Source organism: Prunus avium, chromosome 8, assembly GCF_965620075.1.
Source record: "Prunus avium chromosome 8, drPruAviu1.hap1.1, whole genome shotgun sequence".
NCBI lineage: Eukaryota > Viridiplantae > Streptophyta > Magnoliopsida > Rosales > Rosaceae > Prunus > Prunus avium.
Window position 1 is genome coordinate 35791068 of NC_142291.1, and position 19357 is coordinate 35810424.

The 19357-nt window shown below is 39.2% G+C and overlaps 5 protein-coding genes across 5 annotated transcripts; all 5 read left to right on the plus strand.

Annotated features, from left to right (window-relative positions):
* The first annotated feature begins 1468 nt into the window (after nt 1-1468).
* LOC110757012 (chloroplast envelope quinone oxidoreductase homolog) lies at nt 1469-3778 on the plus strand. The gene is made up of 4 exons (XM_021958526.2): nt 1469-1666; nt 2153-2294; nt 2672-2763; nt 2859-3778. Exons 1-4 carry the CDS (start codon nt 1601-1603, stop codon nt 3549-3551), a joined length of 993 nt encoding a protein of 330 aa, XP_021814218.1. The 5' UTR covers nt 1469-1600; the 3' UTR covers nt 3552-3778.
* A 458-nt stretch (nt 3779-4236) lies between these two features.
* On the plus strand, nt 4237-7309 carry LOC110757014 (chloroplast envelope quinone oxidoreductase homolog). Its single transcript, XM_088245954.1, has 4 exons — nt 4237-5442; nt 5813-5954; nt 6081-6172; nt 6290-7309. The coding sequence occupies exons 1-4, from the start codon at nt 5368-5370 to the stop codon at nt 6977-6979; spliced, it is 999 nt and encodes a 332-aa protein (XP_088102080.1). The 5' UTR covers nt 4237-5367; the 3' UTR covers nt 6980-7309.
* Nucleotides 7310-7710: 401 nt separating this feature from the next.
* LOC110757016 (chloroplast envelope quinone oxidoreductase homolog) lies at nt 7711-9691 on the plus strand. The gene is made up of 4 exons (XM_088246027.1): nt 7711-7802; nt 8181-8322; nt 8659-8750; nt 8864-9691. The coding sequence occupies exons 1-4, from the start codon at nt 7743-7745 to the stop codon at nt 9554-9556; spliced, it is 987 nt and encodes a 328-aa protein (XP_088102153.1). The 5' UTR covers nt 7711-7742; the 3' UTR covers nt 9557-9691.
* Nucleotides 9692-10090: 399 nt separating this feature from the next.
* On the plus strand, nt 10091-11748 carry LOC110756999 (chloroplast envelope quinone oxidoreductase homolog). The gene is made up of 4 exons (XM_021958513.2): nt 10091-10227; nt 10348-10489; nt 10728-10819; nt 10951-11748. The coding sequence occupies exons 1-4, from the start codon at nt 10162-10164 to the stop codon at nt 11638-11640; spliced, it is 990 nt and encodes a 329-aa protein (XP_021814205.1). The 5' UTR covers nt 10091-10161; the 3' UTR covers nt 11641-11748.
* A 328-nt stretch (nt 11749-12076) lies between these two features.
* LOC110757015 (chloroplast envelope quinone oxidoreductase homolog) lies at nt 12077-14679 on the plus strand. The gene is made up of 4 exons (XM_021958529.2): nt 12077-12240; nt 12550-12691; nt 13639-13730; nt 13811-14679. The coding sequence occupies exons 1-4, from the start codon at nt 12163-12165 to the stop codon at nt 14498-14500; spliced, it is 1002 nt and encodes a 333-aa protein (XP_021814221.2). The 5' UTR covers nt 12077-12162; the 3' UTR covers nt 14501-14679.
* Nucleotides 14680-19357: the final 4678 nt, after the last annotated feature.

Below are 19357 nucleotides of genomic sequence, written 5' to 3' on the forward strand. Positions count from 1 at the left end.
GGGTGTTTGAAGGAAAACTAAGTGGCCGGAGCCGTGTGTGGTGGCCGGAGCTTTGTGTGTGAGAGAGAAAGAGTATGGCGGCTAGGGTTAGTGAGGGATAATTTCTGCAGAGTTTCAGTAGGAATTTAGACGTACCTCAACCCTTGTGCGTAGCCAAGTATTTACAGGATCCTCGGATGCTAGGGTTTTAGACGAATAATTCCACAGATGGAAAGGAATTATTCCCTGATTTGGTGAGGTTGGTGTAATTAGGGATTTGATAATCAAATCCCTAATTAAGTTAAGAATAAGATACATCCCATTTAAGGGGGGTGTATTCAATTAGGATTTTAAAAGACTATTTTGGGATAAATAAGTCTTGTGGTATTCAATTAAGACTTTTAAATAATCTAAACAAGTCTTGTGGTATTCAATCAGGACTATTAGGATTTTTTAAAGAGGGTGTCCAAATCTAGTGGTATTCAATCAAGACTTTAAACAAGTAACAAAAAGTCTTTTGGTATTCAAAAACTTACTAATTTCGAAGGATTTTTTTTTTTAAATAGGGAATTGGTGTGACTTTTTAGTGGGAGGTATAACTACCAAACCCTATAAAAAAATCCCACCCTAACCCATCAGACTTTTCACATGAGATTTTTTTTTCTGCTAGAGAAGACGAACATCTCTTCGTGAAGATAAACATCTCTTCAACAAGGTATTGCCTCCTTCTCGTGCTATGTCTTCTTGCGTTTATTGTCTATATATTTGTTATATGCCATGTTTGTATATGATCTGTGTCTATGGCCCTTCATGAAGAAAACGACATACAATAAATTCCATCTTTGCAACTTGCAAGAAAACGACATGCAATAAATTCTATCTTTGCAACTTGCAAGGCAAGACTACTCTGTTTTGAAGAAAACGACATGTAATAAATTTCATCTTTGCAACTTGCAAGCCAAGACTACTCTGTTTCTTAAAAGTCATGAAGAAAACGACATGCAATAAATTTTATCTTTTTATGTAAGGATGAGCAGAAAATCCAATCTCATTAGTTAGCATCATACAAATAAAAAATCCATGTGGTCCTTCCCAATCTTATAAATTCTTATGATATAAATCTTTAAAATCCAAACATAAAAAATCCTGAATATAAAAAATCTTTAAAAAAGTCCTTCCAAGTCATTATGTTCCTAAATAGTCTTTTAAAATCCACTGGACTTATTTATCCATAAGTAGTCGTTTAAAATCTCAATTGAATACACCCTCCTAAATCAAATAACCTCCCAATTAACTTAGGTAACTCCCAATTAGGTTAGGTAACTCCTAATTAGGTCAAATAATTCCCAAATCGATTGACCTAATTATTTGACCAGGGTGAGATATTTTGCTTCCACAATAATCATCAATCAAACAAAGGCTGCAATACAACAATTTTAAAGGTTGACTTCTTATGTGGCACAAAGTTTTCCAACAATTTATAAACTGAGCAAATTGCAGAATAATATATGCAGTTCACATGATGGGGGGCATTGGTATATAGATAGGATTCACTTAATGGTGCATTTCAAACATTTCTCCCTCACAATTCTCACCCTCTCAGCCTCGGAGTTTGGCAGCCATGGCGGCAAAGCTTATGCATGCGGTTCAGTACAAAAGCTATGGTGGAGGACCTTCTGGTTTAAAGGTTCCTTGTGAATCTGCTCCTTTTCTTTATATTTTTTTAACCAATGCTTTTGTAGAATTCCTGGATATTTGTTTTTTGTTTTTTGTTTTTTGATTTTTGCTTCTGACATATTCATATTCTATTTCGTCTCAGTTTTACATTTAGTTATTTTAAGAGTTTAGAAATTGACTGATACTAATATGCTAAAGAGAAAAGGGAGAGAATGGACAACCAATGAAAAATGTATCATGGTTGATCTGAACTTGTGAAAAGACTTTTTGGTGCTGTGAATATTTACTTGTTTGTGCTGCTTGCTTAAAGAGCAATACAGCCATGGGACAGGGCTTTTAAGACTTTGAGACATTGAACTACTTGTTTCTTTGAGACTTTGTTATATATTGTTAGCCTTGCTTGGTTTTTCTGGTTTCCTTTGTCCTTCCTTGTGTTGGTTTCTTGCTGTTTTGGAGCTGCCTTAGTAAACTGTTATATGTGTTGTGTTTGTTGCAGCATGTTGAGATTCCAATCCCCACTCTGAAGAAAGATGAAGTTTTGCTGAAAATAGAAGCAGCTAGTCTGAATCCAAGTGATTTTAAAATTCAGAAAGGCCTGGTGCGCCCTTTTGTCCCACGCAAATTGCCTTACACACCTGGTAACTCTCTTTTTCCAGTGGTCTGCACTTAACAATCTTTTCTTTGCTAGACAATGCCTTGTTAGCATGTCAGATCTATGCCTATTCAACATTTGTAAACAGAAATTAGGACACAACAGCACATACTGGCTTGTAATTGAGAGTTACTGAGTGAATAACTTTTCAGTCCACGAACATGTTAGCAAACCATCGTCTGCTTACGCTGCCCCAATCAGTGGTAACTACAAAAATAAACAAGTTTAAATGCTTTTTGGTTGCCCATATGAGCAACTACAAAGATGAGATCAGTTTTGTGTATGCATTCAGTGTCTTCGAATCTTAGGCCAGTCGTTTGATTTGTTAACGTTAACTTTGGCTGATGACATTATGGGGAACAGTTACTGATGTAGCTGGAGAGATAGTAGAGGTTGGACAAGGAGTCAAGAAGTTCAAAGTGGGAGACAAAGTTGTGGCATTACTGAGCTTTGGTGTAAGTGCTCATTTTATTCCAATCATGATGCCTTGGTTGAAGATATTAAACTTCTGTTTTTGTTACTGATCATATGAACTGTTACATGTTGATAGAATGCAGGTGGACTGGCTGAGTTTGCTGTAGCTAAAGAGAAACTAGTAGTTGCTAGGCCTCCTGAAGTTTCAGCAGCTGAAGGTGCAGGCTTACCTATGGCCGGTCTCACAGCTCACCAGGCTGTCACCAAGGATGCAAGGATCAAGCTTGATGAAACTGGCCAGCTGAAGAACATACTGATTACTGGTGCCGCCGGTGGTGTTGGTCTCTATGCAGTCCAACTAGCAAAGCTTGGAAACACTCATGTTACCGCCACCTGTGGAGCTCGGAACATTGAATTGGTGAAGAGCTTAGGGGCAGATGAGGTTCTTGACTACAAAACACCTGAAGGGGCATCCCTGAAGAGCCCGTCAGGTCGAAAATATGATGTTGTGATCCACAGTGCATCATCAGCCATTCCTTGGTCAGTTTTCGAGGCAAATTTGAGTGCAAGAGGGAAGGTAACAGACCTGACTATTGGTGCAAGTAATCTGTTTACTTTTGTTCTGAAGAAAATCACTTTCTCCAAGAAGAAGCTGGTGCTACTGGCTATAAGTGCCAAGGCTGAGAACCTGGATTGTCTTGTTAAGTTGGCCAAGGAAGGAAAACTCAAGACAGTAATTGACTCAAACTACCCTCTGAGCAAGGCTGAAGATGCTTGGGCTAAAAGAATCAATACCCAATGCACCGGGAAGATCATTGTGGAGCCTTGAGTAGACAAAATTTACTAGGATTGTGAACTTCATGAAACTTTTTGCAATTGTAGTAAACTTCATGTACAAAAGAATAAGGTATTTGATAGTGTGTGGATTTTTCTTTTTCTTTTTGGTTTTATGCATCATTGGATATTGTAAATGAGAAGGTTTGGGACTAAATGTTCATTTTCAACTGTTAGAAGTATTTGACAGTATTTCAGATGTTTCTGTTGCTCCAGGGCTTACATTATGTGTGAGACAACTCATATTTACTTAGTTGCAAACACCCACTTGATTGAATTATGTTTGGGGTAAGACTCTCTCTCATTTGACTCTCAAAGTCAAGGGAGTGGATTAATTTATAAGCAGATATAAGATAACTATCTACAGACGTGGAAATTCCAGAAACATAACTTTGAAGACCATTTTTTACTTAATTAATTACTATTATCTTTAGTTAGAATCAGTCTCTAAGAAAGCTCCAATGTTATTTCTTAATGACATTGAAATTTCCCAGAAGATGGTGATACAACAACTGCTCCTTATAAAAACTAGAACAAACAAATTAAACTAATGGGTTTCCCATTTCATTAGTAAACGTGTGACCTCAACTCTGTACACACACACACACACATATATATATATATATATATATATATATATATATATATAACAAACCAAGTTGTTTCCTGCACTGCTTGCTATCCCAAGACTCAAACCAATCAACAAAAATGGTTGTGTTCCTTCTCAAACTCATCTTCTTTGCATTGAGCTTCATATCGAACTTTGTTTCGTGGTTGATCTTCTCTGGTACTGCCCATATTCTGGTGCTATTGATCCATGGATTCAGAGGACCAGGCCAAGCCATCCATGGCACATTACAACAAGTCACAGAGGTCATTAAGTCATGTTCTGAGTACTTTGTGGGCCTTGTAATGGAAGCAATAAGTGCTCTAATTTCTACTATCTTTGATTATCTAAAAGAAATTGTCACTGGGTCTGCTGGAGTTACAACTTCTGCGATTGGAGATCTCATGGAGAAAACAAAGACTTCACTTGATGGGTTGCTCACAGATGTTCCAGAGGTTTCTGAAGGGTTGTCTGAGATGATTTTTACCATGGTGGCTGATTTGTGGAACAACTGCAAGGATGCTTTTGGATATGTTGCAGAGAATGCTTAATTATTTGGAAATACCTCTTCAATTTATTGTAAAAGATGTGTGGCTCATAAAGTACATGAACAAATGTGTATCAATTTTGAGATTTCGAAAAGCATCATGCCAACTAATAATCTGTCTTAGATTACTTGAAAAGGTATAGGAATTACTAATAAATAATTAAGAACCATTTTTGTGGGTAATTTGTTGTATTTCATGCTATGTGTGAGGGTCTCCCATGTTGCCTCGGAGGAGTGCTACAGTCAGTCACTCACGCACTTTGGTCATAGATGCGTGTGGATCCACAATAAGGCCAAGATGCATTAACAGCTTGAAATTAGTAACACGCGATTGACCATAGTATATTTTATTGCACTGCTTATATTTGTGAGGATTTGTTCAGTACAATGTGAAACTGCCTCATATATGAGACAAAACTAGACTTAGGATATTCAATTGCTTTCTTTAATTAATCTCTCTGTGTTCTTGTTTTATATGTATGATTTGGAATATAATTTTTATAGCATTATTGTACTGTATCAATTTTATACCATAAAATCACTCTTAATCGTTGACTTCTCAAGAGAACAAAAATTGTCTAACAATTGATAAATTCAGCTTTTCACAATATAACAATTGACGGTGATGCAAAAATTTCATTCTCTCTGTCTCTGAGTATGGCAGCCGTGGTGCCCAAACTTATGCATGCAGTTCAGTACAACTGTTATGGTGGAGGAGCTTCTGGTTTAAAGGTTCTTTATATATCTGCTCTTTTTGTTCAGTTTTGTTATCACTGTTATTTTGAGAGAAATAATGAACAACCAGCAAGGAAATGTTTCATAGTTGAATTGAAGTTTTGAAAAGATTTCTTAGTGCTGGGAATATGTACTTGTTTGAGTTGCTGCTTGCTTTAAAATGCAATAAAGCCATGGGAATATGTACTTGTTTGTCTGTGCTAATATGCCCTTATTCGTAAAATTAAGCAATGTTGGCTAAAATTGGTTGGAGAATTTGTCAGATGGATGAAGGTCTCTGGGTTAGGAATAAGTATCAGAAAACCCTCTTGTGGATGACAATTTAAAGATGCCCAAGGATGCCTAAAGATTTTTACGTTTGTTGCAGCATGTAGAAGTTCCATTTCCCACTCCAAAAAAAGATGAGGTTGTTCTGAAATTGGAAGCAGCTAGTCTAAATCCATCTGATTGGAAAATTCAGAAAGGGATATTGTGGCCTGTTTTCCCAGGCAAACTCCCTCACATACCTGGTAATTCTGTTTTGCCTATGGTTTGTAAATATGATTTGTTCTGTAATTTATGTGCATAAGATGTCTTTGAGTCATAGGCTGGTAGGCTGGTTTGTTAAGTTTGACTGATGACATTGTCGAATATAGTTAATGATGTTGCCGGAGAGGTTATAGAGGCAGGACAAGGAGTCAAAAAGTTCAAAGAAGGTGACAAAGTTGTGGCATTGCTAAACTATTTTGTAAGTGCTCAATTTGTTCCTTCCGGTTAGAAGTTTCACATACAAAACTCATGTGTTTGTTTCTGATATAATCTCTGCCTTGCTTTATCTCTGTTGTCATATTATATATTTTGAAAGAATGGAGGTGGATTGGCTGAGTATGCTGTGGCTAGTGAGAGATTGACAGTTTCTAGGCCCCCTGAAGTTTCAGCAGCCCAAGGCGCAGGATTACCTATTGCCGGTCTCACAGCTCTCCAGGCTCTCACTCAAGCTGCAAATATCAAGCTTGATGGAACTGGTGAGCTCAAGAACATACTTGTTACTGCTGCCTCTGGTGGTGTAGGTCACTATGCAGTCCAACTAGCAAAGCTTGGAAACAATCATGTCACAGCCACTTGCGGAGCTCAGAACATTGATTTGGTGAAGAGCTTAGGGGCAGATGAGGTTCTTGACTACAAGACCCCAGAAGGAGCAGCTCTTAAGAGTCCATCTGGTCGAAAATATGATGCTGTGATACACTGTGCAACCGGCACTCCTTGGTCAACTTTTGAGCCTAATTTAAGTGCAGAAGGGAAGGTTGTAGACATTACTATTGGTCCAAGCGCTTTGCTTAGTTTGGTACTAAACACACTCACCTTCTCCAAGAAGCAGCTGGTGCCGCTGCTCATGAATCCCAAGGCTGAGAACCTGGAGTATCTTGTTAAGCTGGTGAAAGAAGGAAAGCTCAAGACAGTGATTGACTCAAAGCATGCTCTAGCTGAGGTTGAAGATGCTTGGGGTAAAAGTATGGATGGGCATGCTATTGGGAAGATCATTGTGGAGCCTTAAGTAGATAAAGTATCTTTGGATTGTAAACTTCATGTACTTATTTTGGGATTGTATATTTCTAATCTCTATTTCCTATGATTTTGTAAAAGAAAGCAAAGAAAATTTCAAGGAGAAAACAAGGTCTTGGCTTGATGGGTTACTGACAGATTTCCCAGAGGTTTTTGATGGTTTCTCTGAGATAATTTCTACCATGGTGACTGATTTGTGGAACATTTACAAGGATGCTTTAGGATATGAGAATGCTCTGATTATGTTTAAATACCTCCTTAATTGGTTGTAAAAGATGTTTGCATCATAAAATATTAATGTACCAAAAGTCCTTTACAAATTAAGAATAAGATCAAGAACTAATGTTTATTAATTCTGAGTTAGATTTTGCTTGGCGAACAAGCCAAGCTGTTGTGGATAAATATGCTAAATAGAACAACAAATTCAGAATACAATTGCTTTATTCTCTTGTGTTCTTATTTTATACGTGATTGGAATAAAATTTTCATAGAATTATTAAATTATTAAATCAAGTTCAAATTTGTAAACTATGAGACAATCATTAATCAAACAAAATGCTCCAATATTATTCCTCATAGGTTGACTTTTGAGGAGCATAATAGTTTATAAACTCTACACGTTACAGTATAATATATGGCAGTTCACATGATGTTTTCATTGTTATAAATATATGGGGTTAGCCTGATGGTGCATTGTCACAGCAAAAACTTGTCTCTCACAATTCTAGCACTCTCTGTCTCCGAGTTTGGAAGCCATGGCGGCAAAGCTTATGCATGCGGTCCAGTACAAAAGCTATGGACCTTCTGGTTTAAAGGTTCTTAGTTTATCTGCTCCTTTTCCTTCATGTGTTCTGCCAATGTTCTTGTAGAAGTCTTTGAATTTTTATTTCTTTTTGCTTCTGACATTTTCTATTCTATTTGTCTCAATTTCAAATTGAGTGCATCAAAACATGTTCGAAATTGAGATCCTAAAGGGAAAAGGGAGAGAATTTACAACCAGTGAAAAATGTTGAGCTGAACTGGTGAAGAGAGTTGCTTGTGCTGCTTGCTTTAAAGAGAAATGGGTTTAAGACATTGTACTACTTGTTTCTTGCTGTTTTGCAGCTTGCTTCTTTTAGGCCTTTTGTGTTCCTTGTCTATGTCTAGAGTTATACCTTAATCAACTGTTATACTTTTGTTATGTTTTGTTGCAGCATGTTGAGATTCCAATCCCCACTCCGAAGAAAGACGAGGTTTTGCTGAAAGTGGAAGCAGCTAGTCTAAATCCAGGTGATTTTAAAATTCAGAAAGGCATGGCACGGCCTTTTCTCCCACGCAAATTGCCTCACACGCCTGGTAATTCTCCTTTGCCGGTGATCTGTACTTCACAATTTTTTTTCCTTTCTGATATACATGTCAGATATAAGCCTATGTGACATTTGTAAGAAATTAGGATAACAGTTCATATTGTGTTTCATATATGTCTCATTTACATTTGATTCATATGTGGAAGTCTTGGTTGGGAGAGAGTTTTGAGGCAGATGGATTAGTTGGATTCTGAAACAAATATTGTTCCTAAGCTGAAAAATGATGACCTGTTTTGTGATTTCTGCATTCAATATGTGTTCAAGTTTTAGGCTGGGAGGCTTTTGATTTGTTATCTCTGGCTGATGATGGTATTATGGAAAACAGTTACTGATGTGGCTGGAGAGATTGTAGAGGTTGGACAAGGAGTTCAAAAGTTCAAAGTTGGTGACAAAGTTGTGGCCTTACTTACTTACAGTGTAAGCACCACTCACCTTTGCTTGAAGATATACTTGTGTATGGTTAAAAGTTTTACAGATAAAATTTATCTGCTTCTTAATTTTAGGCCTCATTTTTTTGTCTCTTGTCATAGAATGGAGGTGGGCTGGCTGAGTTTGCTGCAGCTAAAGAGAAATCAGTAGTTTCTAGGCCACCTGAAGTTTCAGCAGCTGAAGGTGCAGGCTTGCCTGTTGCTGGTCTCTCAGCTCACCAGGCTCTCACCAAAGCCGCAGGGATCAAGCTTGATGGAACTGGCCAGCTCAAGAACATACTGATCACTGGTGCCGCCGGCGGTGTTGGTCTCTATGCAGTCCAACTAGCAAAGCTTGGAAACACTCATGTAACAGCCACTTGTGGAGCTAGAAACATTGAATTGGTGAAGAGCTTAGGGGCAGATGAGGTTCTTGACTACAAGACAACTGAGGGGGAAGCTCTTAAGAGCCCGTCAGGTCGAAAATATGATTTCGTGATCCACAGTGCATCCGCAGCCATTCCTTGGTCAATTTTTGAGCCAAATTTGAGTGCAAGAGGGAAGGTCATTGACCTTACTCCTGGTGCAAGTTCCTTGTTTACTTTTCTTCTGAAGAAAATCACTTTCTCCAAGAAGAGGCTGGTGCCACTAATGATTAATGCTAAGGCTGAGAACTTGGATTGTCTTGTTCAGTTGGTGAAGGAAGGAAAACTCAAGACTCTGATTGATTCAAACCATTCTCTAAGCAAGGCTGAAGATGCTTGGGCTAAGAGAATCAATAGCCAATGCACTGGGAAGATCATTGTGGAGCCTTAGGTAGGCAAAATATCTTGGGAGTTTAAACCTCATGATTTTTTTTTGGGATTGTATTAAAATTCATGTGCAACAGAATAAGGGTGTTAATATAATAATGTGTGGACTTTTTGGTTTTATTCATGATTGGATATTGTAAATGAGAAGATTTGGGATGAATACTCATTTTCAACTGCTAGTTTTATATGGGATATTAATTAGAATATATCACTAATCAAACAAAATGCTCAAACACCACACTATTAATCATGATCATTGTTGCAATGTGGGCTAGGGCAGTTGGGCAGGATAGTTGCTCATGTACACTCAGTTTGAGTTCCTCTCCTCATAAACGATTAATTTATTCGTATAAATTATCATCATCATGACTTCTCAAGCAAACCAAGTTCTGGTTTATAGCATCGGACACAATCCAATTATTCTACTTTTTGTATTATATATAACTAAATAAATAAAAAGAAACAAAAAATAAAGCGAAGAAAACAATGAGCGTCCTTAGTGTTTGTCATTTATGTGACATGGGGGTACCATAAAACTCAAGGAACCCAATTTCAGAAATCTCGCAACTCTGTCTCTCTCTGTCACTCTGTCTTTGTGTATCATCAGCCATGTCGGCCAAGCTTATGCATGCAATTCAATACGACAGCTATGCTGGAGGACCTTCTGGTTTAAAGGTTCCTTCTTTATCTGCTCCTATTCTTCTTTTAGTTTCCATCAATCTAATTTTGCTTGGATTACAGCAATAAAGGAGCAACCTTTTACAAATTGTTATGTAAATGTTATGTTTGTTGCAGCATGTCGAGGTTCCTATCCCAACCCCGAAGAAAAATGAGGTCTTGCTGAAATTGGAAGCAGCCAGTCTAAACCCAGTTGATTGGAAAATTCAGAAGGGCCAGTTGCGGCCTCTCTTCCCAGGAAAATTCCCTCAAATACCTGGTAATTCTGTTTTGACTCTGGTTTGTGATTGTTTTTTTTTTTTGTTGACATTTGTAATGAGTGCATAATTTTTCAGTTTTGTGCATAAACATGTTGGCAAACAGGCTTCTGCTTATCCCAAGTTACCGTTGATTCTGAAACTTACGCATTGATTTTCGTCTTCTTATGGTCAAACACATGACTTTTTTTGTGATTTGGTTGGTTTGTTAATGTTGGCTGGTGGCATTATGTGGAACAGCAACTGATGTGGCTGGGGAGATTGTAGAGGTTGGACAAGGAGCCAAAAAGTTCAAAGTGGGTGACAAAGTTGTGGTATTGCTCAGCCATTTTGTAAGTGCCATTTTATTCCTTTGCTTGTTTCTGATTAGGATTTCTTCCACATATCAAATTCATGTTCTTGGTACTTAATGATGTCATATATGCCTCACAATATGTCTGTTGTGATATTACATATTTGATAGAGTGGAGGTGGACTGGCTGAGTTTGCTTCAAGTAATGAGAGATTCATGGTTGCTAGGCCAGCTGAAGTGTCAGCAGCTGAAGGTGCAGGCTTACCTGTTGCCGGCATCACGGCTCACCAGGCTATCACCCAATCTGCAGGGATCAAGCTTGACGGAACTGGGAAGCAGAAGAACATATTGATCACTGCTGCCTCTGGTGGCGTTGGACACTATGCAGTCCAACTAGCAAAGCTCGGAAACACTCATGTCACAGCCACCTGTGGAGCTCGTAACGTCGAATTGGTTAAGAGCTTAGGGGCAGATGAAGTTCTTGACTACAAGACCCCGGATGGGGCAGCTCTGAAGAGCCCGTCTGGCCGGAAATATGATGCTGTGATCAACTGTGCAATTGGCATTGCTTGGTCAACATTTGAGCCTAATTTGAGTGCAAAAGGGAAAGTTATAGACATTGCTCCAAATGCAAGTTCCTTCACTACATTTCTTTTAAAGAAACTCACTTTCTCCAAGAAGTCCTTGGTGCCATTGCTCATGATCCCCAAGGCTGAGAGCTTGGATTATCTTGTTAAATTGGTGAAGGAAGGAAAGCTCAAGACGGTGATTGACTCAAAGCATCCTATAAGCAAGGCTGAAGATGCTTGGGCTAAGAGTATTGATGGCCATGCTACTGGGAAGATCATTGTGGAGCCCTAGGTAGCCAAAATATTGTATCTTCGAATTGTGAACTACATGTACTTATATTAAGGATTGTAAACTTCATATACTTTTTTGGGACTGTAAATTTCATGTGCATTAGAACAATGTATTAATACTTTTTGCCTTTTTCTTTATTTTGTTGAGAAACTCAAGAGTTGTAAGGTACTCTTGAGTGAAACTAGGTTCCGATACTAATACGAGCTCATGAGTAGAACTTTGCCCTAAAAACCGGTTCGTAAAAATTTGATTCAATTGTCGACCAACCCATTATAAAATCAAGAAAAATGACTTAAACATAGTAACATCAAAATGACAGGGTAACATCAAAATGAGAGGGTATTTCCGTCATTTTAATTAATTTTACAGTTGGCACCTTGAGATGCATCCACGTGTGGTATATGCGGTGTTATACGTCAAAATCGTTCCACAAGAATCTAGTAACGCGTCCTCTCTCTCTCTCTCTCTCTCTCTGTTCAACTCTTGGATCTTTCCTTTCTCGTGTCTTTGCCGACTCAGGGTATGGCAGCAGCCACGGCGTCGAAGCTTATACATGCGGTTCAGTACGACAGCTACGGTGGAGGAGCTTCTGGTTTAAAGGTTCCTTCTTTATCTACTTGTTTTCTCTCATCTTTCATTCCTGCTGTTATTTTTGCTTCTGGTATTTTGTTAACCGCTTAATATTCTGTGGTGTGTAAAAGAAGGAAAAAAAACTGTATTAACTCTTAAAGTGGCGGGTGGGAGAGTTCAGGCTTAAAATTGATTGCATCAAAAATATTTTTGGCCATGAAATCCAAGAGGAAAAACGAGAAACAGAACAACCAATGAGAAAATGCTTCAGGGTTGTGTTGAATATTAACTAACTTGTAGAGAACTTAAAAATTGTTTATAATTTATGTTTGTTTGCAGCATGCGGAGGTTCCAGTCCCCACTCCAAAGAAAGGTGAGATCTTGCTGAAATTGGAAGCAGCTAGTTTAAACCCAGTTGATTGGAAAATTCAGAAAGGCATGTTTCGGCCTCTTATGCCACGCAAATTCCCTCATACACCTGGTAAGTGCTGTTTTGCCTGGTGTTTATAGTTGTGTATTTCAGATCTATGCATCTTTGACATTATAATATAGAAAGGGTAATGATTTCTCCACTCCAATTTTATCCACTTACACTCCTTTTTTAGTTAAAACTTTTTTAGTTAAAAAGTGGAGTGTAAGTGGATAAAATTGGAGTGGGGAAATCACCACTCAATAGAAATTATTCCACAACACCAAAAAAAAAAGGGTAATGATTTCCCCACTCCAATTTTATCCACTTACACTCCTTTTTTAGTTATAAAATGGAGTGTAAGTGGATAAAATTGGAGTGGGGAAATCACCACTTAAAAAAACGGTTATGCCTTTTCGGCACACTGGTGTTTCTGGGATGACCAACATGATATCATACAACTGAAAAATGAATAAAAAATTGAATGCTCTCTCGGTGACAAGAATTGAAGACTCCAGTTTTTTACCTGCCTTCTTTACAGACTCTGCTGTGCTTGTTTTTGCAAATCTTTTATCACTGCCTGTAGTTTTTGGTGATGTGACATTTACTCAATTTTGTTAAGTTCTACTATAATTTGCCTGTTCCCAGAAACAGTTAACTTTCTGGGAACGTATTGATTGATAAACTATTTGATCTTGATTAATTACTGCATCATTGGAACATAAAGCATGCTCTCTGTGTCTTGAAAAGATTGCCATCTATGAAGAAGTGAATATTGAAAAGTGATCATAATGGTTACGGATTAATATATTTCAGTAAAATCTCTCATTCAGACTTTATTCATTTGTGGAAGTATTGGAAGGGTTGAGGTAGAAAAGTTAAACAAATTTGTGCTTTGATTTTTAAATGGATGAAATGGATGAATATCATTCATATATTGTTAGAAGAGTTTTTTTGTGAGTCATGGCTGATAGGTTGGTTTGTTAACATTGATTAGCTAATGACAATCTTGGGAACAGTTACTGATGTTGCTGGAGAGGTTGTAGAAGTTGGACAAGGGGTCCAAAAGTTCAAACCGGGCGACAAAGTTGTGGCATTTCTCTCCCATTCTGTAAGTGTTCATTTTATTCCTTTGGTTAAGCTCTCCATTTCTCGAGGAAGTTTCACTTATAAATTTCATTTGTTTGTTAGACTGGAGGTGGACTGGCTGAATTTGCTGCAGCTAGTGAGAGCTTGACAGTTGCCAGGCCACCTGAAGTTTCAGCGGCTGAAGGTGCAGGCTTACCTGTTGCTGGTCTCACAGCTCACCAGGCTCTCACCCAAGCTGCAGGGGTCAAGCTTGACGGAACTGGCCAGCAAAAGAACATATTGATTACTGCTGCCTCTGGTGGTGTGGGTCAGTATGCAGTCCAACTGGCAAAGCTTGGAAACACTCATGTTACAGCCACGTGCGGTGCTCGTAACATCGAATTTGTCAAGAGCTTGGGGGCAGATGAGGTTCTCGACTACAAGACCCCAGAAGGAGCAGCTCTGAATAGTCCATCTGGTAGGAAATATGACGCCGTGGTCCATTGCTCAACGGGCATTCCCTGGTCAACTTTTGAGCCTAATTTGAGCGCCAATGGGAAGGTTATAGACCTTACTCCTAGTCCAAGTGCCTTTGCTACTTTTGCTCTGAAGAAACTCACCTTCTCCAAGAAGCAGCTGGTGCCACTGTTCATGAGTGCCAAGAGTGAGAACCTTGATTATCTTGTCAAGTTAGTGAAGGAAGGAAAGCTCAAGACTGTGATCGACTCGAAGCATCCTTTGAGCAAGGCTGAAGATGCTTGGGCTAAGAGTATTGATGGACATGCAACTGGGAAGATAATTGTGGAGCCTTAAGTAGACAAGCTAAAACTGTAGTGGGATATAAACCTCATGTACTTGATGGAAGTTGTTTGATACCGATGGTATGTTATGTGTAATATAAAATTATATAATAATGTGGGGATTTATAATCCTGAACCAATGTTGTAAATAATGAGGTTTGGATTGTATATTGTTCATTTTCATGTTGATTATATTTCACAGTGAATTCATATGGTTCTCTCAAAAAAGAATTTACACGGTTACCAAGCCAGTAATATGGGTTTAGACTGTAGAGAGAGATGACGATGGTTGATATAATCAAATGAAATATTTAAAAAAAAGAAAAAGAAAGCAGAAGCATTATGAATCATGAACAAATCTACTGTGTTTCTAGCAAAAACATAAAAATAAAAAAAGACAAATCTACTCTGTTTTACTATAGACGTGGGCTAATTACGCACTAGCAACAACACAAGCTTACTTCATAAAATCTGAGACGAGTTTCAAGTTCTGTCGATTCTTCTGAACAAAACTGAGGGAGGGAGGCTTAGGGTGGCAGAAAAAAAACAAGGGAGGCTATGGCGAAAAATGTTATGCATGCAGGCTGTGGTGGTGGAGGACCTTCTGGCTTAGAGGTTATTCAAATTACATTTCTTCAATTTCTAAATAAAAGTTTCCCTCTGTCAAATTAGTTTCCTTTTGTTTCTCTTGAATTATACTCTCTGTTTGTCCTTGAAGAAAAACCCTTTTACATTACACGATCAACTTGTCCACTATAAACACTATGAAAATTAAATGAAACCCATTTTCACATGGTGCCTAATGGATCTTTTTTCAAGTGCTTGTTTGAGTAAATCAAAATTTGAAATGTTATGAAGGAAAAGATAGAGGGAGAGTCTTTTCTGAGTTTTCTCCTTTCATTTTGCTAATGTTCTTCTGTTGGGGGAAGGGGTACGGGTGGAGAAAAACTTGCATGTCACATGGATAGCACATATCATGCGTGGCATAACGTAATTGATTGGGGATGTCAAAACAGTGCTATCCCCATGACATGCAAGTTCTTCTTTCTTCTCGTAGGGGTGTGGTGGAGGTTGTGGTTGAGAATGACCAAGACTAGCTTTTGTACTTGGAAAGGAAACATATACTTTGTTTATGCATTGAAGAACATATTATTGTTAATGTGGGAGCAAATTTCCTCCCGCGGGAATATTCGCCTAAAGATTCCTTCGTCTTCTCCGCCTCTCTTTCTCCCTGCAAAACGAATAACAATAAGAGGACCACACCCGGGGGGTGTTGGCCAAAGGCCCTCCGATGCCTAAGTCAGTTCAATCGATCTGAAGAGAAACGATAGCTAAAATAGGGTACGGAGTTATATGTGTTTATGGGGTAAACCGGGCGGCCGGAGCCTTATGTAAAAGAGGGAGAGAAAGGAGGTGACTAGGGTTTCCGAGAGATAATTTCTGCAGAGTTTCAGTAGGAGTTTAGACGTACCTCAACCTTTGTGTGTGGCCATCCTTTTATAGAGGTCTCGGGAGCTAGGGTTTCAGAGGAATAATTCCGTAGATGGAAGGGAATTATTCCTCCCCAATTTGGCGAGATTTGACTAATTAGGGATTTGATTTATCTGATTTAAATCAAATCCCTAATCAGGGTAGTAATCAAATCAATACCTAATTTAATTAGGTAACTCCTCCATTAATTGAGAATATCCGTAGGAATCAAATCAATCCTTAACTTAATTAGGTAACCTTCTATTTAATTGGGTAATCCCCAATTAAATTGAATAATTCCTAATTAGGTCAAATAATCCCCAAATGGAAGGAATTATCTGACCTAGGTTTACGAATTAATTAGGTTCCCAAAAATGCCCCCCAGCTTCTGCATGGCGCGTGGTGGCATGTAGGAGATGTAAATCATCTGTTGGGCTGTCCAGCTGTAACTGGGCTTCCTTCTTGGATTTGGGCTCCTGAGTGGAGGAGGTATATGACTTGCACTTGGAGTTCGGTTCCCAGTAGGAATGGGCTTTCGATTCTTTCTTGACCTAGGATGCCGAACATGTATAAATGCAGGGCTTATCTTCACTCTTCTTCACATCGCAAACTTAACTTCTCTACTTTCTAGCTTGAGAGAGATCTTGGAGAATTTGTACTGCTTGTCGAAGAGATGAGTCGCCGTGCATCCCAAGGTAAGTCGAGCACGTGTATTTCTTTTTCTTCTTTTTTGCTTCGAGGATCAGCTAGGGGAAGTCCGGCTAGTTGTCGTCGTGACAGGCGACGGCTGATAGTGGGTGGCAGTCGTGGTAGAGCAGGTGCGCGCAGGTGGACCAGCTATTGCCTATCGTCGCAGGTCTGGGCTGAAGCATGCTTGGCCTCATGCGTTGAGGGCCTGTCAGCTGGGCAAGTATCGGGAGGAAGTTGGTGGTCTGCCCCCTGCCTAGGATGTTGAGAGATGGAAGCAGAATGGTCAAGATTCTGATGATCTGCCCAAAGTAAGGCTGACGTCAAGTCTTCTAGAAATGGAGTTGAGACTTCGCGTGCGAATGACGTGTCTCTATTGAGGAAGAAGCCAAAGTCCAATTCTGCTGGGAAGACTCAAGTGGGGTCTGTTCCATCATCATCCGAGCCTCCTGCTGACAAGCTTGAAAATCATGATCTGCTTCGTGAGGTAGTTCGTGCCCGATCCCGTTCTGCCGAGCGTCAAAGAGATGCAGATATTCCTCTTCGTAGTTCGAGTCGTCTGTATCAGTCAAAGGATGGAGATCGAAGCGGGAGGTCTGCTCATGGCTCGGTTGTTGAGACACGGGCAGTCAAGAGTGGAGTTGATTCTGCCTCATGGACTTCTTTGGAGGTGAGGTTGGCAGAGGCTAAGAAGATGAGAGAGTCATCTGCCCGAGCGAAAGGTTCTTCTGTAACGTCAGCTGTTGGTCCCAAGGTTGACAAGCCCAACCCCACAGGAGGTGCATGCGTGTCTGATCTGCTTAAGACGAACTTTCTGTCAAGCCCGTCCACTTGTGCTGAATTGGTTAACTACGTCCGTTAAGCCGGCGAACTTGGCACCCTCTCGAGTCCTTCCTTGGAAAAACAAAGGGAAGCGACACTCCATTTGCTTAAAAAAAGGATTAGTTTTTGCTGCTGAAAATATCTGAAACTCGTCTGCTGTTGCCCCCTCTTCTGCTGGTGACTTGGTTAGTCGAAAAGATGCCTACTTCCGTCTTGAGCGCAAGAATGCTGACGTCTCATTTGGTTATGACAAGCTTCTTGCTAAGTTTGGCGCCTATAACAAGTCTGCATTAGAGATGGAGACATTGCGATACTCTGTTCTGACTTGCTTCATGTGCAACGTGAGCAGGTTAATGCTGTGAACATGGCAGGAGCTGAAGAGCAGGCAGCCGAAGAGGCGGTAGCTGAAAAGGATGAAGCAGAGGAGGATGCAGCAGATGAGGTAGTGGCAGACGTCGCGTATCAAGCAGGTGGAGCTGCTGAGAATGTGGCTGATCAAGCGAATGCCGAAGAGGCTGTAGATCAGGGATCTCCTGCTGGCGTCTCAGAGTAAATGAAGACTCCTTTATTTCTTTTCACCTTGTAGTCTGCTTTCTTGTTTAGAATAATTGGTCTTATTCGACCATCTTCCTTTTGTTGAACTTGGCCGGTTGGTCAGCTTGCTATGGAAATTTTAGTTATTTTTTCAACTTCAATTGGCATATTGACTTGGGGACCGTTTGAGTAACCAGCCTGTATTTTGATTGCGCATCTTCTTTTGGAGATTTATGATTGCCAGGGTCCCCCTTAAGGGACTCCGTGCGTGTTCTGCGCATCCCGTAAGATGTTTTCCCTTAGGAAATTGACGAGGGCCAGGGTCCCCCTTGAGGGACTCCGGGCGTAGGAAATTGGCGAGGGCCAGGGTCCCCCTTAAGGGACTGTTGCGTAGATTCAGCTGCACCAAAATGGATTCGGTTGATGGCGAGAACACGGGAGTGTGCCGCGATGAGCGAGGAAATAACTTCCTTGAAGGCTATGGTGGCGGACTTGCAGAAGCGGCTCTACTGTGCCAATCAGCACGTGGAAGCACTGCAGAGAAAAAATGAGGACCATGTGGAGCTGCTGCAGATTCTGCAAGTAAGAGACAATAGAGGCATGCCATGAAGATGAAGATGAAGATGAAGAAGTTGTTTTTATTTTTAATTTACTTGAATGTCTTTTTTTTTTGTTTTTTGTTTTTTTGTTTTTTTTTGTTTTTTTGTTTTACTTTTTTTTTTCTTTGTTTGTAATGTTTGAAATGAAATAAAAATGTGTTTTTAACACTCAGAAATAAACTAACTAACCACACCACGTAAATAAATAAACTAAGCTAACAAAACAAAAAAAAGAACATAAAAGAAAACAAAGAACTTCCAAATTGATTTTTTTTTTTTAATTTATTATTATTTACAACTAACTGACCACACAAAGAAAAAAAAAACAACAAAGAAGTTCCAAATTGCAATTTACAAGGAAAATTAAATAAAAACTCAAATTTCAATTTTTTTTTAAACTTTTTAAATTTTTAATTTTTTTTTTTTGTTTTGTTTTGTTTTTTTTTTTTTGAAAAAAAACACACAAATATACAAGCAACTCATGGATGACCAGTTAAGGGCCTCAGAAAACACAGCCAGGGGATCCGGGAAGGTTGGAGGGGTCACAAAGGTCCCACTTAAAACCCAAACTTCTTAGACACCGAAGGTGTCGCCTAAAGAACTCCTAGACACTGTATTGACGGAGACGCTCACTGGAGTTACCACGAGTCAGCTAATATAAAAAATCTTTTTTAATTTTTTTTTAATAAAAGAAATAGAAAATTAAAATTACTGAAGTAATAACAAAACAACTAAAGAGAAAGGATTGGAATACTCCC